The 23,491-nt window shown below is 44.9% G+C and overlaps 2 protein-coding genes and 1 long non-coding RNA gene across 4 annotated transcripts; 2 read left to right on the top strand and 1 right to left on the bottom strand.

Moving 5' to 3' along the window:
- The first annotated feature begins 2,146 nt into the window (after positions 1-2,146).
- On the top strand, positions 2,147-5,449 carry LOC121836055. Its single transcript, XM_042290704.1, has 6 exons — positions 2,147-2,454; positions 2,538-2,742; positions 3,447-3,813; positions 4,169-4,302; positions 4,361-4,425; positions 4,910-5,449. The coding sequence occupies exons 1-6, from the start codon at positions 2,257-2,259 to the stop codon at positions 5,312-5,314; spliced, it is 1,374 nt and encodes a 457-aa protein (XP_042146638.1). The 5' UTR covers positions 2,147-2,256; the 3' UTR covers positions 5,315-5,449.
- A 1,988-nt stretch (positions 5,450-7,437) lies between these two features.
- LOC115333206 lies at positions 7,438-23,009 on the bottom strand. The gene is made up of 4 exons (XM_040223782.2): positions 22,650-23,009; positions 11,793-11,966; positions 9,670-9,844; positions 7,438-8,711 (listed from the first exon to the last, which is right to left on the bottom strand). Exons 1-4 carry the CDS (start codon positions 22,817-22,819, stop codon positions 7,659-7,661), a joined length of 1,572 nt encoding a protein of 523 aa, XP_040079716.1. The 5' UTR covers positions 22,820-23,009; the 3' UTR covers positions 7,438-7,658.
- LOC120851184 lies at positions 15,751-20,252 on the top strand. Of its 2 annotated transcripts, none has more exons than XR_005718256.2 (3): positions 15,751-15,807; positions 19,844-19,994; positions 20,090-20,252. It is a non-coding gene; the product is annotated as an uncharacterized LOC120851184 (long non-coding RNA). The 2 variants fall into 2 exon arrangements; XR_006077765.1 differs by lacking the exon at positions 15,751-15,807 and adding an exon at positions 18,040-18,107.
- Positions 23,010-23,491: the final 482 nt, after the last annotated feature.

Raw genomic sequence — 23,491 nt, 5'->3', positions numbered from 1 at the left:
GACAAGTACTTTGCTTTTGGCTGAGGTTAAAATCATTTTTATTTCAATTTATAATACTAAATATGGTCTTTTTAGCAGCAGTGACTTTAATTTCATCTTTCTTTTCTTCCTTTTCTTTTTTCACTTCCACCTTGTTGTTCTCAAGATGCTCTATTAAATTTGACAGTTGTAAGTAAGCGCTCTGTCCTGTCCCCTCCTTCTCTTCTCAGTCTTTTGCGCTTTCAAATCCACCTTCCACATGTCTATTCACAAGATGCAATACATCGTTCTCCCAACTTTGTTGAAATGGGCATGAAAGCGCGTAACCGTCACTTTTTTGAAGTTCTAGTTAGAGGTGAAATGTTTACCGTAAAAAGTCGTTAATTATTTTTTTTTCCGTTCCACTACAAAGCTCGATTCACTTAAATTTTTGTTTTTATATCGTCTATACAGCGCTTTTACGTCGGTACTTTCGTGTTAAAGGACATCACATAATGTGCGAAAAAAACAACAAAAAACGGTAGGATCGATGCTGCATAGCCTTTTTTTTGTGGACATCAAGAAAAAAAAAAAAGATAGTAGTTGTCTTCACTTCGCACTGCATGTTTTAGCACGGAAGTTCCTATTTGGTTATGATGTCTTTATTTTCTTAAAAATTGTATACAGTAATTTAAATTACCGAATTACAAAAACGTCGAAATTGTATAATTGCTTTTCGTTGGGACGCCATGACGACAGCGACACTCGTGTTCCCTCGTGGTTTTCGCCAGCGTTTCTACGATGAATTGCCAGGATCGCGAGATGCAACAGCGTGACACTCCGTCTTCTGTGACGTCATTTCTTGCACTTCGGGACCACTTTTGATGAATGGCCAGCATAAGACGCTAAGCACACCAGTCGGAGACGCGCTGCAGGCGCCATAGCACTGCTCCTAAAAGTAGCTGTCACGTGCTTTGCTCCGCGACTGTGATTCCCTCACAGCAGCTCTGACTGAGGGTTGCCAAATTACGGTGAAACGGAGTATAGACAAAACAGACCGGAAACGAGCTGCCAGCATACGATAGTCAAACTCCAACAAAAAGGATTAGTTTCTTCCCAAGCTGGACGACATTTACCGGGCATCTTTAGAGCTGCGAAGCTCAAAATCACGCGTACTCATAAGATTTTTTTTTCTCGCGTGTTTGTGATTTTTATGATGTCCTGCAAGCAAGAAAAAATATATATATGGTGAAGTCACTCCGAGGGGGTACCGATAACTGCGAGCCACGAACATGAAGGATTCGCTAACATCCGTCAGGAGTGTGAACGGTAAATCGTCACGCAAACATATTCTCACAAGCTGCAAATATTTATTTGGCTTAGCAAGTAGAACACTAGTATACTAACGACATGTGATTATTGTACACAAGATACCAATTCTCGGTTCTTCAAAACCATTTCCCTAGTCTGAACGGTCGCGCTACGGGCCACGGCTAGCCGTGCCCTCGATAGGCTACGGAGCTGCGTTGTGTCGTCTGCTACTGTACCGCCAACAGGAGAGCGATAGCTCTGTGTGCTCCACAGATGTGTGTTGCGGTATAACTGTGTACGTCTGGCCTAGAGGAAGACAAAAAGATAGGCTCTGTGACCCCTCTCCTAAGCTAACAAAAACAAACAGAAGTATACTCGTTTGGACTGAAAGGTTTACAAAATAGTGACCAGACATTGGAAAAGCATATGTCACAGAACTTGGTTTATGAAATGGCATCATTGTTTCGAGCAGGAAATCACCTGCTCACCACTGGGACGATGAACTCGTCACTATTTATTGCGTCAGGTATATTTGCGCTCATGAAGAAAAATCTGAACACATCCTTCTCCCAAAGTCCTATGTCGAATAATAAACACTTTTTTAAACATCTATGCACAAATAACTCGTTTTTTTCTACACTTGTATATACACGTTAATTAAACGACGTCAAACCGCATTTTTGATTAGATCTTGATGTCTACACCAACTACATTCATATTTTTTAGGGCTTTATTGAACGATAACTTCAACTATAGTTAATGGAACACGATGGCTCGATCTCAACAAAAACCTCAACGTGCGAAGCTTCCACAGACGGTCGCTTGCGAGTATTCTCAATGTGAGACTTCAGAAGCTTTCGCTTGCCATACCCCCTGGGCAGTGTACCTAGGGCGCGCCACCGTCGGTTGATCGCCAGCGCCACCGTGGCCAAATGCCGTATTACTGAGAAGGCTTAAATCGGCGACACGGCCGGTATCACGTGAAAGATGCCACCCGTTATTTTATTTTGCGGATTCAAACCAATTCAAGATATCGGCAACTTCTATCGCGACCAGGCATTAGAAAAGGGGAAGAGGTTGTTCCAGAACAACCACGTGTATGGCGTGCGGGAAGAGAACGGCACGGACATCGCGGCCAAGTGCCATTCCCAGCAGGGAAAACACGTGTACGACGTAACACTCCAGGTGAGTGCAAGCAATGAGGAGTAGATATATTATCGAGATTTACATGGACAAAAGGGTGATTTATTAATGTTTTCCTTGCACAGCTAATCCAAGACTCGCGAAAGGTCGTCGCCGGGTCCTGCACTTGCCGGTACGGTGTCCTCGGCGAGTGCAAGCACAGCGCCGCTGTAGTGCACTACATCAACACGCACGAGGTCAGCGCTTGCACTAGCGTGCCCCAAGCGTGGGGCAAGCCTTCAAAGAGGCCGAAATTAAGCGACAAGGCGTCGATCGGGGACCTTTTTGGAGGTAGGAGTGCAGCCATATCGGTTCACGAGCATGCTGCAGCACCGTTATGTGGCGTTGACGTTCACGAGTCGCAAAAGCTAGTGTCAAGTCGTACACGTTATCGTGCAAGTTACTGCTGGGTTGGCGATTGGGCCGCGCCTAACGGAATACCAGACACCAGCGATACAATGTATCCACGGAGCACTGTTTTGAGCTTATGCACATGTTTTATTTTGGGTGCTGTTCAACAGAAAAAAATAAAAGTATTGCACAGGATCCGAGTATCTAGCCTAGTCCCGCACGTCACGGAGAATTACAGCCTCCTTGTTAAGCATAACTATCAATATCATTGGTTTTACTTTTAGATTATACCTGTGCAGTGACTCCCGAGTTAGATATATGTAAAAATTACAGTGCACAACAGACAAGGAGAGAAACGAAACATAGGTGTTGTGTGTCAAGTTTCTTGTGTGCTGCACTTTTCACTATGTCGTCTTAGCAACTAGCCCTACCTAGCACCCTTCTGCAAGCTAAACAGCTATGATGGTTTCCAAGCATGGGCAAGCAAACATCAACTATTACCCCAAATTGATTAATATCTTGCTGACGCAAACTGCAATTTTCCCCCAAACCCTGCATGCAATCTGGACGTATTAACCTTTTTTTTAATTATCTACAACCTTGTATTTATGAGTTGTTAATGGCGTGCAATGTTAATTTCACAGGCAACCGAAGCAACTTCGTAGGAAAACAAGAGCCACGAGAGGTGCTGCCACGCTACATCATTGACCATTTCCCAGACATTGACACCCCATTTACGGACATTCTGCGATTGACAGGACAGAATCAAGTAGAGCTGGAGTGTGCCCTGCTCTTAGAAGACGTTGTAAATGATGCGGTCACCATTGTGAGGAAGTCTGAAGTGGAAGTGGTGCTGCAACATCTAACGCATCAGGCTTCGGACGGAGAGGCACTGAAGTACCGTCAAGATCAACTCACAGACCCCGAGAAAGCATTCTTTCAAAAAAGAGTGGCTTCTCGTGATGTACTCGGAATCTGCATGGCAACGATGGCACAGTCCAAGTGTGCACAGTGAGATCTTTTACCTCCTCAGAGGTCAGGGTGCATGTTGGCACCTATCTGGGGTGCTTTCGAGAGGCCCAGCTTTGTAGTGAGGTTTCATGCGAAACTGTACTCTTGAAGTGGTGAAACCGCAGTATTGATAATGCAATTTCAAAAGGTCTGAAGGATCTGCTCTTTCCACTAGCAAATTATTGCCCAAAATCTGCACTGTCTGTTTGCTTTGGAGTTTTTTGTTTTTTTTTCCTCGACTTTCTTGCCTTGGCCTGCATGTGCCTGGTGCTGAAGATTACTCTATTAACACTACTTTTCAGAAGAGCTGTAAACTCCGTTCCTCAGATTAAATTCATGTTCTCGATACCAACAGGTGGTACCAAGAGCGCAAGGTGCGGATTTCGAGCACAATGGCACATACCATCCTCCGGACCAGGAAGACTCCACAGGATCTTGTTGCGAGCTTGATGAACACCACAAGCTTTTCAAGCGACGCAACGACTTACGGTATTATTTAGGCTTTGAGTGTTCACAATATATGCTAATACCAATTTCAATTACACAGGCTTGCAGACTGAACCAAAAGCACGGCGACGGTTCGAAGAAAAGTTTGGAGCACATATCGTGGAGGTGCGTTATTCAAATACCCTAAATAAATTTTTAGTTGCGGTGAAACCGGTCCACAATTCAAAAGATGACAAGACTAATGTTTGACACACCCACACATTAGTGCATTGCATTGTTTTCTTATCATAGAAACCAGTATTGCCCTCCACATACACATTCTAAAACACACAAAGTTCTCACTGCATCTTCTCAGTTGCAGGCACTATGTTGCCAAGGCGAACATAGTGCTTGCAGCATTTTCAAAGCTACTTGCACGAGTGCATGGCATTGCTTGGCAACTCCTTTGCATGTGAGAATGAGACAAGGCAAAGTGAGGTGCTCGCACAACGGTGCGACCCTAAAGCAATGTGGAAACTAATTGCTTCGACAGTATCCCCCAGAAGAATTCACGCCGAGTGCAGTGGTTGAAGTGGACAGGTGTAGCCATGTTACGAAATGGTGTGCTAGGAGGTCTACTTTCCACAGCATTATTTCACTTTCATTTCAGGTGGGCCTGCTTGTGCATCAAGAGAGGTCTTGGCTTTGCGGCAGTGCTGACGGAGTGTTTCAGCAAGATGGAGAAACAGTCCTTCTGGAAATCAAGTGCCCCAGCTCGATAAAAGGGCAACCGGTCGTTGACGCCAATAAGAGGAAGACATTCACCAGCTGCCTGGTGTACATTAATGACAAGTTGTGCCTGAAACCATCGCACAACTACTACACACAAGTGCAAGTGTTGATGTTTGTGCTGGATTTACAATCTTGTTATTTTTATGTCTACACATGTGATGAGCATGATGCCACTGTGCTCGTTCCCAGGAATGACAAGTTTTTGAACAATGAGATCCCTTCTCTGGAATGGTTTTATTTCAGCTGGTACCTGCCAGCCCTTGCGCAAAAGTACCAGATATAAGCACATCAGTAAGAGTGACAAAAAAGACAAAAAATAAAGTACTGCATTCAATTCACTGCAGACAGCATGAGTTGCAACAGTGTTCCATGCTTCTTTTGCATACTTGCCAGTTTTTTTAGGAATTGGTGGTTTAAAACGAGGTTGAAATGTGAAGCAGAGTGCACAAAATATAATCCTACAATCGAAATGTTTACTTCTGCACTGAGGTGTGTGATTTCATTTGCCGCTGCTTCGTTCTCAATGACAAACACAATGGTACTCATAAAACTTGCTCGGATTTCACACTTTCATTATACAATAGAACCCCAAGGACATGGAAAATACACTCAAAGCTATCAACCATCTTTACATCTAATAAAAAAGCTACAAACATCTTTTACAACAGGAGATGACCTACATACAGGAACGCTTAAAGGGAAGATGGGGCACTTTTATGTTCGAAAAAAAAAAAAAAAACGCTTGAATTGTGTTCATTTGGCTTTTAGAATAAGAGATATCACAATTATATTTCATTGCGATGCGCCCGAGAGCCATACGAGCAATTTCTAAATAGGGCTGAAGCCCCGCCTCCCTAGCCTTGGGCAGCCAAAAGATCCGTCGATGACGTCACATAGAGCGATTGTCTTTCGCCTTTTCCCCCCGTTTAACAATACTTGCGCAGCAAATGGTTTGGGTTTACGGGGTAAAAATACACTAGAAATCACTTCTAACTAATTTTTTTTCAAGAAGCTCCATAACTTCCCTTTAAAGGGGCCCTGCAATCATATTTCAGCGTCTACCTTTTTTGCAGTTTCCACGTCTTTCGGGGTTCAAGCAAGCCAGCGGGCACGGAGAGAGTAACTAAATATCAGTGCATCATATTTTAACCGGACGACGCAGAAACCTCCCGCGGTACCGAAAGCGCGCGACATGCGACGTCTTAGGTCCTGGGCTTACTACTGGTCAGAGCCGCTAAAAGCTTCTTTTTAGTCGAAATACAAAATATAAGTGGCGCGAACCATTTCAATTATTTATAAAAGTAGTTTTTGTTCAGTATTTTAGAGCACGAAAGAAACAAATGCAGTTTATAAAGTACGGAAACAAGAAATGACCCGTCGACATAGTGGGATCGGGCGCCGACACGGAAAGGTCCCGGATGTACGCGGCGGCGCTGCAGTCGTTTACAGACTGGAGAATCCTACCGGCTCTGAGCGTTCCAAAGGCCTTCGGCGAGCAGCTGTGTTTTGCGGTTTGGTCGTTTCGCGGTATGCCAGCGCGGAGTGGCTCCCATTCTGAACTGATCTTTACCCTGTGTTTGCCGTTGTTTGTGGCCAATGAAGTGTCATGCCGAAATAGTGTTTAATCGCGCAGCAAATGCAAGGAGAGCCGCTCTGGCTGCCCGCTGCATACAGCCTATCCAGAACATGATTTAGTGGCGCCCTCTCGCGCCGGTGACACAAAGTGCAGCAGTCGTGAGCGCTCGCGATAAGCCCACTACCCCTCCTCTAGTTCACGGCCGCTCTAGCAACCAAGGACGTCACGAGGGAGGTTATTTTTTGCTTGTTTTTGTAATTCTAATTTGCCTATAACTTCTAAAATAAAGCGATAAAAGTTTCACTAAGTTATTACGTCCAGTGCGATCAGGTTCGGTGCAAACTAAAACCAGTAAAAAAGTCCTTGCAGGGCCCCTTCAAAACAGTCACTGGCAGAGAACTCGTCTGCGAATAAAGAGCCTACCAACGAGCTTGAGTAAACTGACAGCGGTAAACCATAGGCCAAAAATGGCACCCCCCCCCCCCCCCCCCGGTTGCCGCCATCCTGACCGTTTGCCACATTAGTGATCACGTGACTTTAAGATGGCTGCGCCCATAGGTGCACCAGATCAGATTGGCCAGATTACAATAAGCAGGGCCGCAGTCCAAAATTTACTTGATCTCGCTCTAGGGTAAATGTTCTGTACCTTGGCGTTCGAAAACCTACCCGCGTCCAGTTGCTCTATCAGTCTTGTCACGTGACATGACCCACCGGAATAATGCGGATCCATTCAAGTAAGATTCGAACGCAGCCTCAGAGGTCCCCTCTGCTTACCGTGATCTAGCCAATCTGACCTGGCCCACCTCTGGGCGCAGCCATCTTAGTTTCACGTGATCATTAATGTGGCAATTGGGTAAGATGGCGGCAACCAGGGGGGGGGGGGGGGTGCCATTTCCATTGTAGGCCCTGGGTTGCGGTTTACCGCTCTACGTGATACTCAAGCTCGTTGGAGCCTACGCTGGTACCCAGGAAGAGTCGACCCCCATACGAGAAATTGGAGCCACCTACCAAGCCTTGCCATTCGTCTGAATGGGCCTACACATACAGCCGCTTATTCCTGTGGCTTGATGATGGCAGGTTGCAAATTTGCCAGCACACAGCACATGTGGAAAACATCATCCATCAGGGGGATCAGAGTAATGGGCACCGTTGTCCTGAGGATATTGTATATCTTAATTCGCTGTATCATACGCTCCACGTGAATTCGGACCTGGGCAATGTCATAAGTGTCGCGCACTTCTTGCTCACTAAACTGTCCATTCCCCGATAAAAAAGGCGGCATCACGAGCACCGCATCGGTGTCTGCGCGACCTGGCCTGATGCCTGGAAAACCTTTGTCAGCCAGAATTACGTCTCCCGGCTGCACAATGTTTAAGAACCCAGAGTCCACCGTAACATGGATGTCGGAGCATCGGCCTCCGTATGCCTTCGAACGGAAACAAATAGCCCCATTAGGGGTTACAGCGACCAGAAACTTAAGAGTGTAGCCACTCTTGTAACTCGAGTACAGCACGCGCTGCTGGCCAACACTACTTGGCTCCTCTGTTCTTACTTCGGTGCAATCAATGATCATTTTGCATTCAGGGTAGTTGACTTTAAAACACTCTGGCAACGTAGCTCGAATAATGCTAGAGGGAGGCCGAAAAATCCACCTCGCTGTCGCAGCAGTCAACGTTGTCAGCACAGCTCGGAAGTGGCGCGATGCTGTAGTTCTATCGACACTAAAAATCACACCAAGAGCAGTGTAGCTCAACCCAAGCTTCATTTTCATGAGAAAGAGGAGCAGCCGGTTCCCCAGCGTTACATCACAGCTCCGCTCGGTGACAAGGGGCAACATGCTCAAAAACAAAGCAAATACACGCATGCTTACATTGCAAATGCCTTGTAATGCATCCTCCGAATGTCGGATGCTCTCGTAACCTCCGAAGAAACAGGTCCTCTCGCTTGGACCTGAATACTTTGAAGACAACTCTGGCTGGTGCTGTGTCCCAAAGTCGCAGACCTCGCGATGTGTGATCTGTGTGCAACCAGCGCCGCCTTCGAGGGAGCACGTGAAGACTGTGAAGCCTCGACTGCAAGTACCGAGTTCATCGGTCTGGATCTCCTGAAAAAGCATTTCCCATCTTGAACATTCAGCGAGGCCAGCCATGAAACATGAATTTGTTGGAGTGCTGAAAGACCGCGGCTCTAAGGGAGTTAATTAAGGCACTGGATGCACTGCAGCGTGCCTCACAATCCCCAGTCTCATTTCTATCAGCCAAAGAATTAGCCTTTCCGTGATTGACAATGTGTAGCTGTAACTAGCATTGCAGATTTCCTGACCCCAACTGGCAACTGTACAGGTCAGTCAGCACATATTTTTTCATTATCCGACTAGCTCGGCTTTTGATATGCATATCTATAGTGAATGACATGTCAACTGGTTTTCTGATACTTTCCAGATTTTCATTTTCAAATTATCACTTCCCAGCAAAGATTCAACAAAAACAACTGGTTTGGTTTTTGGTACGGTTATTGCAAAACTAAGAGATTGATTCCTGTACGGCTTTGTGGAGAGCTGGTTATCTTAGCTCGCGTCACCAGTTTAGCATTCTCCGATTTATGTATTCCGGTTAGTGTCAAATACCTCACTCAAACCACAGTAAACTTATTTACTTCGTTAATATTGGCCAATTTTATTTCGAGTGATCCATTCGACGACGCAGAAAACAGTGACACTTCCTATGATCACAAAAATCATTCAAGCAAAAGCGAAATAAGTGTTGAAAGCACGAGCCAGTTTTTTTTTTTTAAAATGCACGGTGTTCTTTAATTTTTGATTGGCTTACAATCGAGGATATATTTTTATTATTTTTCTACCTTTTGGGATGGGCATAAAATCAATGCCGGCTTAGACTCAAGTAAATACGGTACCAAAATGTAATCAATTTCATAGTACTGCTTTAACTGTAACAGAAATCAAACGGCTAGTTTTTTGGCTCGAGTCTCTGCTTTTCAGCTTCTGATGCACCTTGCTGCAATCAAAAGATGGGGGGGAAAAGACATAATAACTACCAACTCACCACTGAACACTTCTCTCGAAGTTCTACAGCTTCACACAGCAGCTCCAACCCCCGTTGTGGGCTTCCACTGGAATCTGAATCATGCTCAGAAGGCACTGGGCTGGTACCACCTGTAGATGGTAGTCCTGAAGAACCTGCAGCTGAGGCACCTGAACATGCTGATCGCTCCTGCCACCTGCAAACAAGTATGCACAATCAAATACATATCTGCTAATCTTGCACTATACACTTCCTATCAGAATATCGAGAATCGCAGGTGTCATGTCATATGTTCAATGTCATAAGAGGACGAAATAAATGTCATGAACTCCCAGTTGGGGCGAAAAGGTTCCATTTCATTGCATGTACCCGAGCCACACAAGGTACACACTGAGTGCGACATTGTCATCTTTGGTGTGTCACTAGAGCGATTTGAGAAGTGGTTTGCAGAGAAGTTGTTGCCAAACATCAAGGCCAGGAGTGTGATAGTAATGGACAATGCTTCAGGTCACTCATAGTAATGGACAATGCTTCATATCACTCTGTCAAACTTCGTGCCCCTCCAAGCAGCAACGAGAAATAGGAATGACAATGTGCTGCCGTCTCGTTCTGTATCTACTTTCTTTCGTCAGCTGAAGGACCTGCGACTTAAGAAATAGGAACAACAATGTGTTTGCTGTCGCACTCCGTGTCTACTCTCCCTCGTCTGCCGCAGGACCTGCGACTCGAGAAACAGCCACGACGACGTGGTGCCGTCCCGTTCTGTGTCTACTCTGTCGTCTGCTGAAGGCCTGCGACTCAAGAAATAGGAACAACAATGTGCTGCCGTCCCGTTCTGTATCTACTTTCTTTCGTCAGCTGAAGGACCTGCAACTCAAGAAATAGGAACAACAATGTGCTGCCGTCGCACTCCGTGTCTACTCTCCCTCGTCTGCCGCAGGACCTGCGACTCAAGAAACAGCCACGACGACGTGCTGCCGTCCCGTTCTGTGTCTACTCTGTCGTCTGCTGAAGGGCCTGCGACTCAAGACATAGGAATGACAATGTGCTGCCGCCCCGTTCTGTGTCTACTCTCTGTCGTCTGCTGATGGACCTGCAACTCGAGAAATAGGAACGACAATGTGCTGCCGTCCTGTTCTGTATCTACTTTCCTTCGTCTGCTGATGGACCTGCGACTCGAGAAACAGCCACGACAATGTGCTACCGTCCCGTTCTGTGTCTACTCTATGTCGTCTGCTGAAGGACCTGCAACTCAAGAAATTGGAACGACAATGTGCTGCCATCGCAATCCGTGTCTACACTCCCTCATCTGCTGAAGGACCTGCGAGTCGAGAAAGGGAAACGACAATGTGCTGCCGTCGCACTCCATGTCTACTCTCCCTCATCTGCCGAAGGACCTGGGACTCGAGAAACAGACACGACGTGCTGCCGTCCCATTCTGTGTCATCTGCTGAAGGACGAAAAAACCGAGACGACGACATATTGCCGTCGTTTCTGTTTTTGAATGTCGTGGAAGTAAGACAACACCCGCACCTCTGTGCAGTGAATTCATGAATGTGACATTGACTGTTGTTTTGCCCACCATACTCACCAGACTTGGCACCGTAGAACCTTCATCAAAACAGCAGCCTTTTCACAGTGACCATACCATCGCACTCTTTATGTGAGTAGTGTGAGGACCAAGACAAATAGCAATTTTTTCTCTATGAATTGGATACATTGGAATATGACCGGTAAGTGCATAACGCTCAAGGAGAACTAAGTAGATTTCTTAAGTGCCATCGACCTCGGGCAACTCCTTCGCAGGTAACATTATTACCTCTCAAACAACCCTCGTAAATATAGCTTCCAACAGTATTAACAGTTGTTGAGCAAGTTTTGTCGCTGGGCATACGAGAGAATCAGACACACGACAATCTCTCAGGCAGAATCTCTCTCAAACAATCCCCCGTGCTCTTTTTCTTTCTTTTTTTTACAGGGCGCACAGTCGCACGATCTGCTTAGCTTAGATGAGGAAGTAGAATTTAATATCACTACAGCCAGCGAGCACCCATAAAGATGCCGGCGGACACACAAGCCAGTGCACACATACCTCCACACACATAGCGAGCAACAAACCAAAGGTGAATAAAGTCAATATTTACCTGCTGAACCTTCCAAGTTGAGCCTCAGGATCCACAGACTTCTTCCGGTACACTTCTGGGAACAGCGTTGGGTAGTAACCAGGGTGGTTCTCGATATTGCTGAGTTCGTTGTTCAGGAAATGAGTTGAGCATATCCTGGAGCTCTCGTTCGGACTCCAGTTTGAACCGTCATCGCTGAAGTAATGAATGCAAGAATTAGCTTCAAACCCAACTGATATCTAGGAGGCAGCAAGGTATGCAGACTATGCTCATTTAAACTGGTGCTTTGTGTGCTTTTCTAGTTTCCCCGTCCCTATTTAATATAACACCCGAGTCAAATTGGGAATTCAATCGGTAAGGTTGGAATCTCTACTAAACTATATTTTAAAAAGCACTTGGGTTCAGTACACGCAAGAAGGAAGCGTAAAATACCTGGCTGAAAGCTGCTCGAACGAAGATTTCACTGACACGGGCCCGCAACGGTTCGCGAACATTAGAGAATGTGTGGTTCTCTGATCACATTACTGGAATTGAAACAGGTTCTGGCCTCGCGAAGCAGTTCACCAAGTGAGCTGATCTCCGCAAAATTTTCACGAAACGCAGTTCCAGGAACCCTGCTGGAAATGGCAGGCCTGTTCCAATTGAAATGCATAGCCAAAGCCTATGAGCATGAATGTGCAATTGGCGCCGATGAGAAAATCCGATGTTTTGCACATTGGTGCAACTGGAAATGCTGCAGAGAAGCCGCAGCACGGGGGAAGGCCAAAGAATCGGTTGAGGGAAAGTCAACTTTAGGGGGCAAGCGCCATGATGCCAATTGTGTCAATGTGCACGACACTTAGTTTGCTCATTACCGCTCATTGCAGCCAGTGGCGCTATGTGGCAGAGTCATTGTACGGGACATAGCAAAGAGCCATGCACTGCAGAGAAGTGAACTCGGTGCAGTATGGCAGTGACAATGCTCAATCGCCAAATTAGCACACCCTTGCAAAAATTTTCTATGGGACCGATAGAGATTTTTATGCGATCAATAGGATTTCATCGTACCGATGGGCATTTCTACTGGGCCGATAACAAGTTATATCGCACCAATACAGACTTCTCTTGTACCATTAGGAACTTCTGTGGGACAAGCAGGAACTTCTATGGGACAAGATAGAAACTTCTATGGGAACAACACGAATGTTTTCTGGTCCGGAATACAAGTGCCTATTGGTTTTCAATAGGATCAATAACAAGTTGTACTGGTTAAACTGAAAGCTTCATTGGTGAAATGGAATGCATTTCGGATCGAGAACTTTTAATGGTCGACTGGGAATACAGAACATAAAATCTATTAAGTGGGCATCTATCAGGTTAAACAGTATGCTTAGTGGAGAAATTAGAGTTGTTATATACTAAAGTTTTATGTTTTGAGCACAGGAAAATAATTTTTGCCGCAAATATACCCGATGGCAGGCACGCAGCCAGGATTTTGATTCGCCCATGACAAAATACTGTATGAGGGGGAGGGGGGAAAGGAGGCCTCACCAAATGAAAGGTTTGGGAGGAGGGGGGGGGGGTCCCATGGTCCCCCCCCCCCCCCCCCCCCGTGCAGATACGTGCGTGCCCGATGGGTTCCTCTCTGCCAAATAAACATTATTTTTTTTAGCTATATAACTTGGGCTGGGCCATGTAGACACTAATTAAATAAAACATTCAGTTAATAAAGTGGATATGAACTCTTTTTTGTCACGTGTTTTAGAATTTCCTGATTACGTACTGTCCTCCTTCGTATTATAAAACATGCGGCTGCCAGTAAAACAAAGAAAAGACTATGGGGAACGGGAACATTGTGTGTGCACATAGTATGCACAAGATTCATGAATATTTATATACAGGCAAGCCACGAAATTCAGGTATCATCGGAACTCTGCAGTTTTAGCGGTGTATTCTGTCCTTTTGTTTTCCAGGATGTTTCAGTAACAGTAATAGCGTAAACGATTGCACCAACTGGATTATGTATTCACATTATACCTTGCTCCGTTTTATTCAGTTTTACCTAGTTTCGGAGTGGAACGTTCTCGTTTTTGTATAAATTTTGCTCCAGAACCGAGCAAATCAGAGCAAAACCGGGTCAAAAACAGAATAACACTGACTGAAAAATCCTATTATCATCTTTCACGATTGGTCCAAACCTCTCCGACTTCCGACGTCGGGACTTTAAAACTTTGGCGGAGTTGGCGAAAAAATGCGATACTTAAGGCTTCCATTTTGCCATGTGAACGTATCCTGTTTGAGCCCTAGTCGAGGCTACGCGCTCGTTCTGGGGCAGCAGATCACGTGCACATTCTATCGTGGGCATGCTTTTTATTAACAGAAAAGAAAAGCCGGTAGTGCCGAATAACATCCAATAACTATTAACACCATAGAAGTCATTAAAAAAAAAAGCACATAAACACACACGAAATAAGGATGACCTTCCCGAAATTATGATTGCACCTTGTTTCACGCACAGCAAGTGTCAGGCAGCGCTTTCCACTTTGTAGTTGAGCAAGGAAGTTCCTTTTTGAAAGGCATTTTACGCGCTTGTTGGCAGTTTGGGCCTTTAGTTTGGCTTCTGGCTTCCCAATGTTGTAGTTTTCCTTGATGCCGGGAAGAGTGTACACTCCAGCAATGAAGTTTTCGAGATTCAAAAGCCCTTCATTTTGCGTCCAATTAAAATGAAGGCCAGCCGAATTAGGGTACGTCAGACTCGTTACATTCGTCTTTGACAGTAGCCTTATCGGAAACTTGGACAGGAAATTGGTCTTCAAATCTCCCGTCACTTTCACAATATTATCACTTGTGTCTTCACTAACTGGCCCAGTACTGTGACCGCTTCTGGTTTCATTGGTACTACTTAGTTCACGGGGAGTTTTTGTCTCACCGTGTTCCGAGACAACCGAGCTTACAGAAACTGCTGTCGGCGACGTCGGTTCTGGTCCCTGACCTGTTGTAGCATTTTTCAGGACACAACTTCGTCTCAGGACTGTTGTCCTTGGCAAGCTGGGTATACTTAGTGGCTCCAAGTATATTTTTTTTGTTTGGGTTCATGGTCGCACAGCGCGACACCCTACGTGTCTCAAATCCCAATTTTAAAATTCGCACCGACGTCGTTTCGCAGCAAATGCAATTTTCTAACTAAATTGACAAATAAAAATTACTCCGTTATAAGTCTAATATATATTCAGTATTTACATTTGACAATTAAATAATACCATAATTTTTAAAAACGTTTATTATTTTCTTAAGTGCATCAGTCACACTTGCGGGCTTGCGGGTTACACCACGTGACAATATAGAGTGAGCTGGAGTCAATAGAGTGAACAGTGGGGTCACCCGCATGCATCCCGCATGACATGTAAAACCAAAATAAGTTTTCAAAGTGCAATTTATGCAAATTTTTTGCTAAATTAAGGTCAATAAGTAAAGTTTTTAAGTATTCGTTTACTTCAGCAAACAAAAACAAGAGTTAAAATACGAAGTATTATAGTCACGTGATACATCCCCTGCGTCAGGAAGTGGTCCGACGTGATAAACCGAACGGTCCGGCCGGAGGACAAGGAAGCGTGGAAGAAGAACCGAAGCTGCCGAAGCAACGTTCGCGGGAAGTCTAACCGCTTCAAGCACGTTGCAGAGTCGAGACCAGTTGAGCGGCCGGAATTTTACGAACGATTATGCAAGCGTACGTCTTGAGGACGACCATGAGCCACATATCATCTCAAATTTCTGCCCGTCAAGCCTTGTGACGAAACGGAATCGGACTTCTTCAAGGCGCGGATCCTAAAGTTGTTTGGTAAGTTCTAGTTTCCACACGCGTTGTGCCCAGTCTAGTGACCATCTCCTTTAAGTTAAAATTTGCAGCTTTAAGCACAATATGTGGGAGTAACTCTCGGCGCTGGTTGTTTCAGGATCGCAGAGTGACGCGGAAACCCAGTGACAGTAAGCGGGTGCTAGCACCTCCGACGAGATGAGTGACTGCCCGGGAGGGCTGGAGGAAGCTTGTATGAGACAGGTAATTGTAATTTCATTTTCGCGCTTGCGAAGCAATTCATAAGACGTATTTTAAATTTGAGATTTTCTTTAGTTATGCCGCCACAAGTACAAGGAATTTCATTGATAGGGGTGCCGTGTGTTTGTTTTCATTTGCCCAGAAACTAGGTAAAGGTTATGTGTTTTAACATTTTTTCTGTGCTGATAGGCCTAAGGTTAGAATGAATTATATCTGTCAAGGCGTGGCGCAGTCTGTGTCTATTTGGAGAAGAGGTATATGTGTGTGTGTGTGCGTGCGTGCGTGCGTGCGTGCGTGCGTGTTTGCATGTTCGTTTGTTTGTTAGTTCGTTGGGGGAGAGAGAGGAGATGAAGAAGAGGAGGAGGGTGAGGGATCACGTCGAATCATTCAAATCGTTAACCCTGACAGTAATGAGGTAGGAAGGATACCTGCTAGTTACACCGGTTCGGTTTTGTGCCAAACTCAAATTGCGTTTTGCCGCGTAAATATTGCTACAATTTTTTTTTTCATCAACAAAATTAATTTTGAGGCATGCCGTTGACAAATAGGACCCCCGTTTTCAATCCCAGTCGAGGTTATTCGCGACTCCAGCGAACTATAGATGGCGCGCTGCTCAGGCAAAATTCGGACGAAAGAAGGTCGTTTTCGTTGTTCAGCCTGCGGACCATCACAAATTCCTGCACTGCAGCGTAAGATCGGTGTTACATTTGAATGCAAAGCGATTTTTCGACCCTAGAGACGTTCGTCTACTCAGTGCGTAGGAAGGACCCGGTGGAATCATTAAAATAATTACTGGAAACAATGTTTGTTTCTATGCTGCCTTTGAGAACCAAGCAGCGATAGCAGACGACAGAGTCGGGACAACCTCCTCTCCTGAGCTTCTCGGCGCTGCCGCTACGCGGCGTCGATTTCGCTGGAGTCACGAATATTGCGCTGGTAAATTTCCTGTACATAGTGCTGCTTCAAAGATGAACTGAAGTTTATGTCTTCTATGTGTGCATTGGTAATGGCATGTGGCTCAACAAGACTTCACACACGAAAGTTCTCAAATAGAAGAGGGAATCAATGTTCATCCGGTAAGGTTTGGTAATTATCTCCGCCACAGATGGCCTCCTTGGCGAATTGTAACCGGCAGACCTTCGAACCGCACAAAGGCTAAGCAAAGCCACAACTGGATGCAGCAAGACTAAAAGCTTTATAATATACTGTAAGGACTATGGTTTTATAATAAGCCTTTTATAGCAAAACATACTGATCTGAAAAGCGTTGTTTGTGGTTATTTTAAAGTGGTATACGCAAACTTCGTCGTATTGTATTAATTCTGGTTCACTGCACAGTTAAAAGGTTTGTCTTCGTTTCCTGCCAGAGAAATATAGCTTGCGTTGAACAAAATCAAAGTTATGACTGCTGGTGTCAGGTACATATTCAGAACTTTTTTTATTAAAATAATTGTAATCAAGTGTTTTTATGGGTTTTAGCACTGTGATTAAGATACGTCAATGTGTTTTCTAAGAAAGACTACTAATTTGCAGTTTGTATCTTCTCCTAAAATATTTTGTAGATCTGAGCATGTATTCATACCTGAATATGTGCCAGGCATTCCCCAGTATGTGTATAATTGTTTACTAGGCCTGTAAGCTTCCCCACTACATCATTGCCGCTATGTTAGCGCTTCCCAGCTATTATTCGAGAGAGATAAGTGTTTCTCATGATCAATTAGGTTGAGATTGTTTAGCGTTAATGTTTTTGAGTCCCCCATTTTTAATTCCTGACAGAGCGCTTCAATGTCCGTTTATTTTTGGTTTGCCGCTATTTATCACCACAAGCAAAAACATCACGCCACTGGGATTAACCTGAAGCTCACCTCATGATTAACGACGCTGCCGTCCACTGTCTTAAGGTGGGCCTACATTCATGGGTACTTGTCTAGTGGTCCTGGAGTTGATGTTGCTGAGATAACCGAGACGCCGATTTCTACGATGGCGTCTGTCAGCATCATGGTCATCATCATCATCGTAAACTTTATTAATTGATAAAGTGAAAGGACCTTGCGGTCTCTGGTCGGTGCCCTTAGTCCAGGGCTCCGTTGGCCGCCCAGATTCGGCGGGCTCGCTCAACCAGTCGCTGCTGGTCATCGAGCTCTGTGCCGGAAAGGGCCGCCTCCCAGGAGGAAAAGGTGGGGGAAGGAATGGGGGTCAATTACAGCTGGCCCGAGCCCGAACCAGGCCAATCAATGTGCTGGCCCGAGCCCGGCCCGGGCCCACAGTCAAAAGTCTGAGCCCATCCCAGGCCTGGGCTTTCGGGTAAGCCCAAGCCCGTGCCCAGTGGTATAATCTTTAATTAAATCGCCATATTGAGAAAAAGACGTCAAAATTTCTCAGTTTAAATGTCGGACGTGCCTCAATAAGAGCAGGTATAAATATTAGTAGCAAATTTAATGATAAAAAACTGCGCCGACTTTACTCAACAAGATTAACAATTTAATCAAGCGTTTCGTCTCCCATGCGGGGAATATCATCAGTGAAACCTTCAAGCAGGAATGAGCGAAAAAACTTTAACAATCTTATTTAAGCAAGTCCGCATAAACATCGGGGGAGGGGGCCGCGGTTGGAGTTGCAAGCTGATGAGTCACTTCAGATGAACCATGATGCCACCAACCTTCGTGGACCCCACCTTTGTTCACACGCCAGAGTGGACGCATTCTCAAAGTCGAAACTGTGACCCGTATTCCAACAATGGTCTACGAGTTCCGTCTTCGCTATGTTTGTTTAGGCGAGTGCAGCGCTTCCAGCCTGTCTCCCCAATGTAGGATGTGTCACAGTCTAGACAGTTCACTTTATACACAACACCACACTGGGACACTGGGGGGGTGTAATCTTTAGGTTTAGAAATCAAGTCACATAGTTTATGGTGGGGTTTGAAAGCTGTGCGGATATTCAAAGGGGCGAGGGCCCTGCGAATGGACTCAAAAGCACCTCTCAAATGGGGTATTGTTGGTTGCCCTGTCCTAAGTTGTCCATTATCCTGACTTCTTTGTCCCATCTGTTTGTGCGTGTTATCAATAAAACGTTTCGGATAATTCCGCTTCATCAGCAGGCCAACAATAACAGCTTGACGTGCAACCGAGCTTTCGGTTGCACGTCAAAAGATACCCAGGTAGTCTAAATTAATCCTCAGTCCTCCGCTGGGGCGTGCCAGATGCCTGTCGTTGGTTTAGCACGTAAATCCCCCAAATTTGACTTTTTTCTCAGAAGCGCGCAATTGAGGATTAGAAGAAATGCGTTCGGACCGGTGTAGTAGGTTTTTTACGACAGCCCTTTTATGTTCGACAGAATGATGCGAGTTAAAGCTTAAGAGGTTGCCTGTATCACAGCTTTGCGGTACACTGTTGTATATAAGCGACCGGTACTATTTCGGAACACATTAACATACAGGAAAGGCTTTGCACCGTTCTGTTCAACTTCATGTGTGAATTGGATTGATGATTCAATGCTGTTTAAAGCTAAATGAAAGTCACAAAAGGGACATGGCAAAGGCCACGCATGCGACAAGAGCGAAGACGGAAATCGTAGACCATTGTTGGAATACGGGACACAGTTTCGACTTTGAGAATGCGTCCACTCTGGCACGTGAACAAAGGTGGAGTCCAGGCAGGTTCGTAGAATCATGGTTCATCCGAAATGACTCATCAGCTTGTAACTCCAGCTGCGGCCCCCTCCTCAATGTGTATGCGGACTTGCTTAAATAGGACTGTTGAAGTTTCTTTCGCTCATTCCTGCTTCAATGTTTCACCGACGATGTTTCCCACATGGGAGACGAAACGTTTGATCAAATTGTTAATCTTGTTGAGTAAAGTCGGTGCAGTTTTTTTTTATCATTATGATTCCCGGCTTTTGGAATATCTTTGCAGCACATTTAATGAAGAAATGGATGCCGATAAACACGTGCCAAGGTTGACTAAAAATAAACAGAAACATCCAATCAATAGTTATGATTGCACTAAGCGGTTGCTATGTGGATGTTTTTTAATGTTCGACAGCTCAGCAAAGTCTGCGGATCTGGTTATGCTTCCTGTACGAGACAGATCACGAAGCGGTTGCTGACTGACCAGTTGGGGCGAAAATTTTTGTGGGAAGGACGTAAGAGAAAGTTGACATTCAGGAACCTTCACCTTGCTGAGTGCATCATAAGTAAGTAATCTCTGGAACAGTAGTGTAGATCGCTTCACATGGAACCAGATTTATGGAATTGTTGGTGTCATACTTCTGTTGCTTTCTTTTATCAGATGCAGTGCAGAGCTGCCATAAATGTGAAGACTTCAAGGTAGAAAGCATGGTCACGGATTAACTTCGCCACGCACCTGCCTGACATCAGTCATCTCAAATGGTAAGCTGGTCTTATTAAGCTGATGTTAGCACAAAAATCAAACTTTTCTAGAACAGTAAGTATGGTGTGTAATTTCTTAAAAGCATAATTTCTATATGAGAGTATTTGAATGCTTTAAATATTAAAGCCAGTGACACCTTTTTTGGTTTAATTCACCAAATTCACTGTTCACACCTGTAGTATTTGTAAAATACTACAGGTGTGAACAGCATTGAATAATTTTAAATAAAAAAAATGTGTTTGGGGTGTTTCTCTAAGAGGAAAAATTTCATTATGTAATAGTACCTTATTATGGATTAAAAAGAATGCATAGACAACAAATTTTAAGAACACTGATATTTGATGTAAATCTAACAAACAAAAGTTGGCAATACAGTACACACATCCAGCATGAATGTGCTTTAAAACAAGGCATAAAATACTTGTGATTTATTTACATCAGTTTCAATTCTTGCATATTTGAGTCACTTCACTTTGAACTTCACTGCTTTATTAGTTTTGTTTCAAAGAATGGTAAACCACTGCTCACATATCTTTAACGTAACATTTTTTCGTTGCTTTTCAGGAACATTCTGCACCACAGGAGAGAGAGATCTGAACTGCCTTAAGTGGGCCTTGAATGCGCTGAGCTTTTTATTATGTTTATCAGACATTTTTTTTAAGCAAAGTATCCTGCATTGTTCAGTAAGTATACTTTATTTTGAAAACCTCATGCTGTCTATGCAGCATTGTTCAAAAATTATACTTTATTTTAAAAGCATCAAGCACTGCTCGTCTGTCTAACAGTAACAATAAAGAGTTAATGGCGATTTGTTTGGCACTGCAACTTTTTCTACAGAACGGATGTGCATGCCTGACAGGCTGGGCAGGAATTTAGTGCGCTACTCACGTTCAAAGTTACGCTGCAAGACTGCAGCGGCATCTTTTGCCATGCAGTCGGTGCTGCAGCTCTCATAGAATTCTGGTGTCCTCGTCACTAGAGCATATGACTACTGAAGCCTTAGACTTCAGTAGTCAATTCCTCAGGGCCGTTCGTCATAGCTTATGACAATGTTTGTGTCCAGTATTTCAGTTCTCTCGCATGTGGCGAGGTCCACCTCACTAAAACGAGTCAGCATCAGTAGTGTCGCCTTCCTTGTCAGTGTCGTCTGCATTGATCTTGTGGTAAAGATTCTGAGCTTGATGGTGAAAAAAAAACTTCAATATAAAGAATGTCTGCTGCGGGCCTGATTGCTACATTATACATCTGTAATGCGCCATTTGGGTATACAATGAGAGCATGCACGGGCCATACAGCAAATCTGCCCTCTGAGCTCTTGTTTTGTAAAGAATTGGACTCTTATCCGTTTAAATTTTTCTGCAGGACAGTTTACACGCTATATGCTAGCATAAAATGAAGGCTGCTTAGGCACTTCCTTGCCCTCCTGGCATAGGGCTGGTCCCTATACCAGGAAAGGTAATATTTCTGAGGTATGTACATGGTACATCCACAGGATCAGGCTGAACATCCTACAATGGTCCTGAATGTCCAGCTGCATCAACCAGATTGCGTTAGTGGTACGTTTTCTGAAGAACCATTTTGCACTGCACAGTAGATACTTTCAATGTTGGATGAATCGTAGCAGATATCCACTGGATATGTTAAATGTCCGAACAACACATCTCTCGGATGTTTAATAGACGGTTGCTGGTTGACTGGGTACCATCAAACCAATGTGCACCGGGGCACCTGTTGTCAATTACCGCTCATTGGTTTTCGCCCCCTAAACGCCATCAACCCAATGTGCACAGGGGTGCCTGTCGTCAATTGCCGCTTATTGGTTTTCGCCCCATAAATACCATCAATCCAATGGGCACGGGAGGCCTGTTGCCAATAGCCACTCATTAGTTTTTGCCCCATAAATACCATCAACCCAATCTGCACAGGAGCACCTGTTGCCAATTGCTGCTCATTGGTTTTTGCCCCATAAATACCCTCAATGCAATGTGCACTGGGGTACCTGTTGCCAATTGCTGCTCATTGGTTTTTGTTTCATAAATGCAATCAGCCCAATGTGAATTCCCTAATGGATTACCAATTCAGCCCAATGTGAATTCCCTAAAAGATTACCAATTGCTGCACATAGGTTTTTGTTTCATAAATGCATATTGCTCAATGTGTCTGGACGTACAGTTGCACATTGGTTCAATGTGAATTTTGGCTTCATTTCACATCGCCCATTTCCAGCAGGGAAATGCTCCGCGAAACATTGGCACAACTGTCCTCAAAACGTAGTTCAAACAAAAATAGTCCGCCGAGAAGACGGCATGTCAACAGCATGAACCTGGCTCTAGGAAGTTCGTCGCATCGAACATAAATGATAAAAACGCCGCGCTTCGACCGTCCTCATTGAAATATCAAATCAAAAAGCACACCTAGCAATGCGTCTCGAGCTCTGCGATTAACACGGAGTACTTACTTTACACGCCTTACGGCATTTATCCATCGCTGGCGGCGTGCTTGTTCCCAGGGCCGCGACGGGAACCTGTGGAGCTTGACACCAGCTAGGCCTTCTCGGTTGTGACAGCCCTTCACGCAACAATACCGAACGCTCGATGCCCTTCGACGCTTGGTCTTCTGCGGAGGCATCCGGGATCGCACGCGACAACTGAAGGCGTATCGAAAGCCAGGGAAACCAGACAACTTTTAAATTAACGCCGAGGAAGCGAGTCTCGACCCGCACGATCAGGCACAGCTGCCGAAAGAGCCTTCTCAGTGTTGGAAATATTTTGGACCAGGTGGCGCGACGTGTCACACCAAACTTGATTGCCCTGACGGTATAGGGAGCTTGCTTTCGACTACAGCACTGCACGGGCCCGGAAAGCGCTGCTGTGGGGAAAGGTTGACTTACAAGATGACGCGTTACGTGGTCACGTAAGATGGCGTCATTTCGTGCAGCGTGATCACATAAGATGACGTCATTTCGTGTAACGAGATCATGTAAGATGACGTGTTTGTGTCACGTGATCACGTAAGATGACGTCAGTTCGCATGAACTGACGTCATCTTACGACAACGCCAACAACATTAGTGCCGTCCGGAACTATTGACCTTAGAAACGCGCCTCTTCGCTTGAAGAGCTGATATGCGTTAATTGTCATTTGTTTCTTTTGCCTACTACAGACCATTCAAAAACTCGCCTTCTGGGTGCCACCAACTTCGTCTACTGGGCTGTGAAGCGCGTTCGAGCGTGCGCAATACCTCTCTAGGCCGAAAGATTGTACACTGAGTATGCGTTCACAGCTCAATGACTTAGGCATT

Source organism: Ixodes scapularis, unplaced genomic scaffold (assembly GCF_016920785.2).
Source record: "Ixodes scapularis isolate PalLabHiFi unplaced genomic scaffold, ASM1692078v2 PGA_scaffold1__304_contigs__length_218370807, whole genome shotgun sequence".
In the NCBI taxonomy this organism is placed as follows: Eukaryota; Metazoa; Arthropoda; class Arachnida; order Ixodida; family Ixodidae; genus Ixodes; species Ixodes scapularis.
Note: the sequence above shows the minus strand (reverse complement) of the source record. Positions and strands in the feature narration are given on the sequence as shown.

What these genes read in the sequence shown, in the direction of transcription:
- LOC121836055 (XM_042290704.1), top strand. Translation starts at nt 2,257, where the DNA reads ATGCCACCCGTTATTTTATTTTGCGGATTCAAACCAATTCAAGATATC. An exon ending in GCACAGTCCAAGTGTGCACA is followed by an intron (nt 3,814 to 4,168) that starts GTGAGATCTTTT and finishes CGATACCAACAG; the next exon opens with GTGGTACCAAGAGCGCAAGG. An exon ending in TTGGAGCACATATCGTGGAG is followed by an intron (nt 4,426 to 4,909) that starts GTGCGTTATTCA and finishes CTTTCATTTCAG; the next exon opens with GTGGGCCTGCTTGTGCATCA.
- LOC115333206 (XM_040223782.2), bottom strand. Translation starts at nt 22,819, where the DNA reads ATGCCTCCGCAGAAGACCAAGCGTCGAAGGGCATCGAGCGTTCGGTAT. An exon ending in AATGCCGTAAGGCGTGTAAA is followed by an intron (nt 11,967 to 22,649) that starts GTAAGTACTCCG and finishes TCATTACTTCAG; the next exon opens with CGATGACGGTTCAAACTGGA. An exon ending in CAACTTGGAAGGTTCAGCAG is followed by an intron (nt 9,845 to 11,792) that starts GTAAATATTGAC and finishes ACTTGTTTGCAG; the next exon opens with GTGGCAGGAGCGATCAGCAT.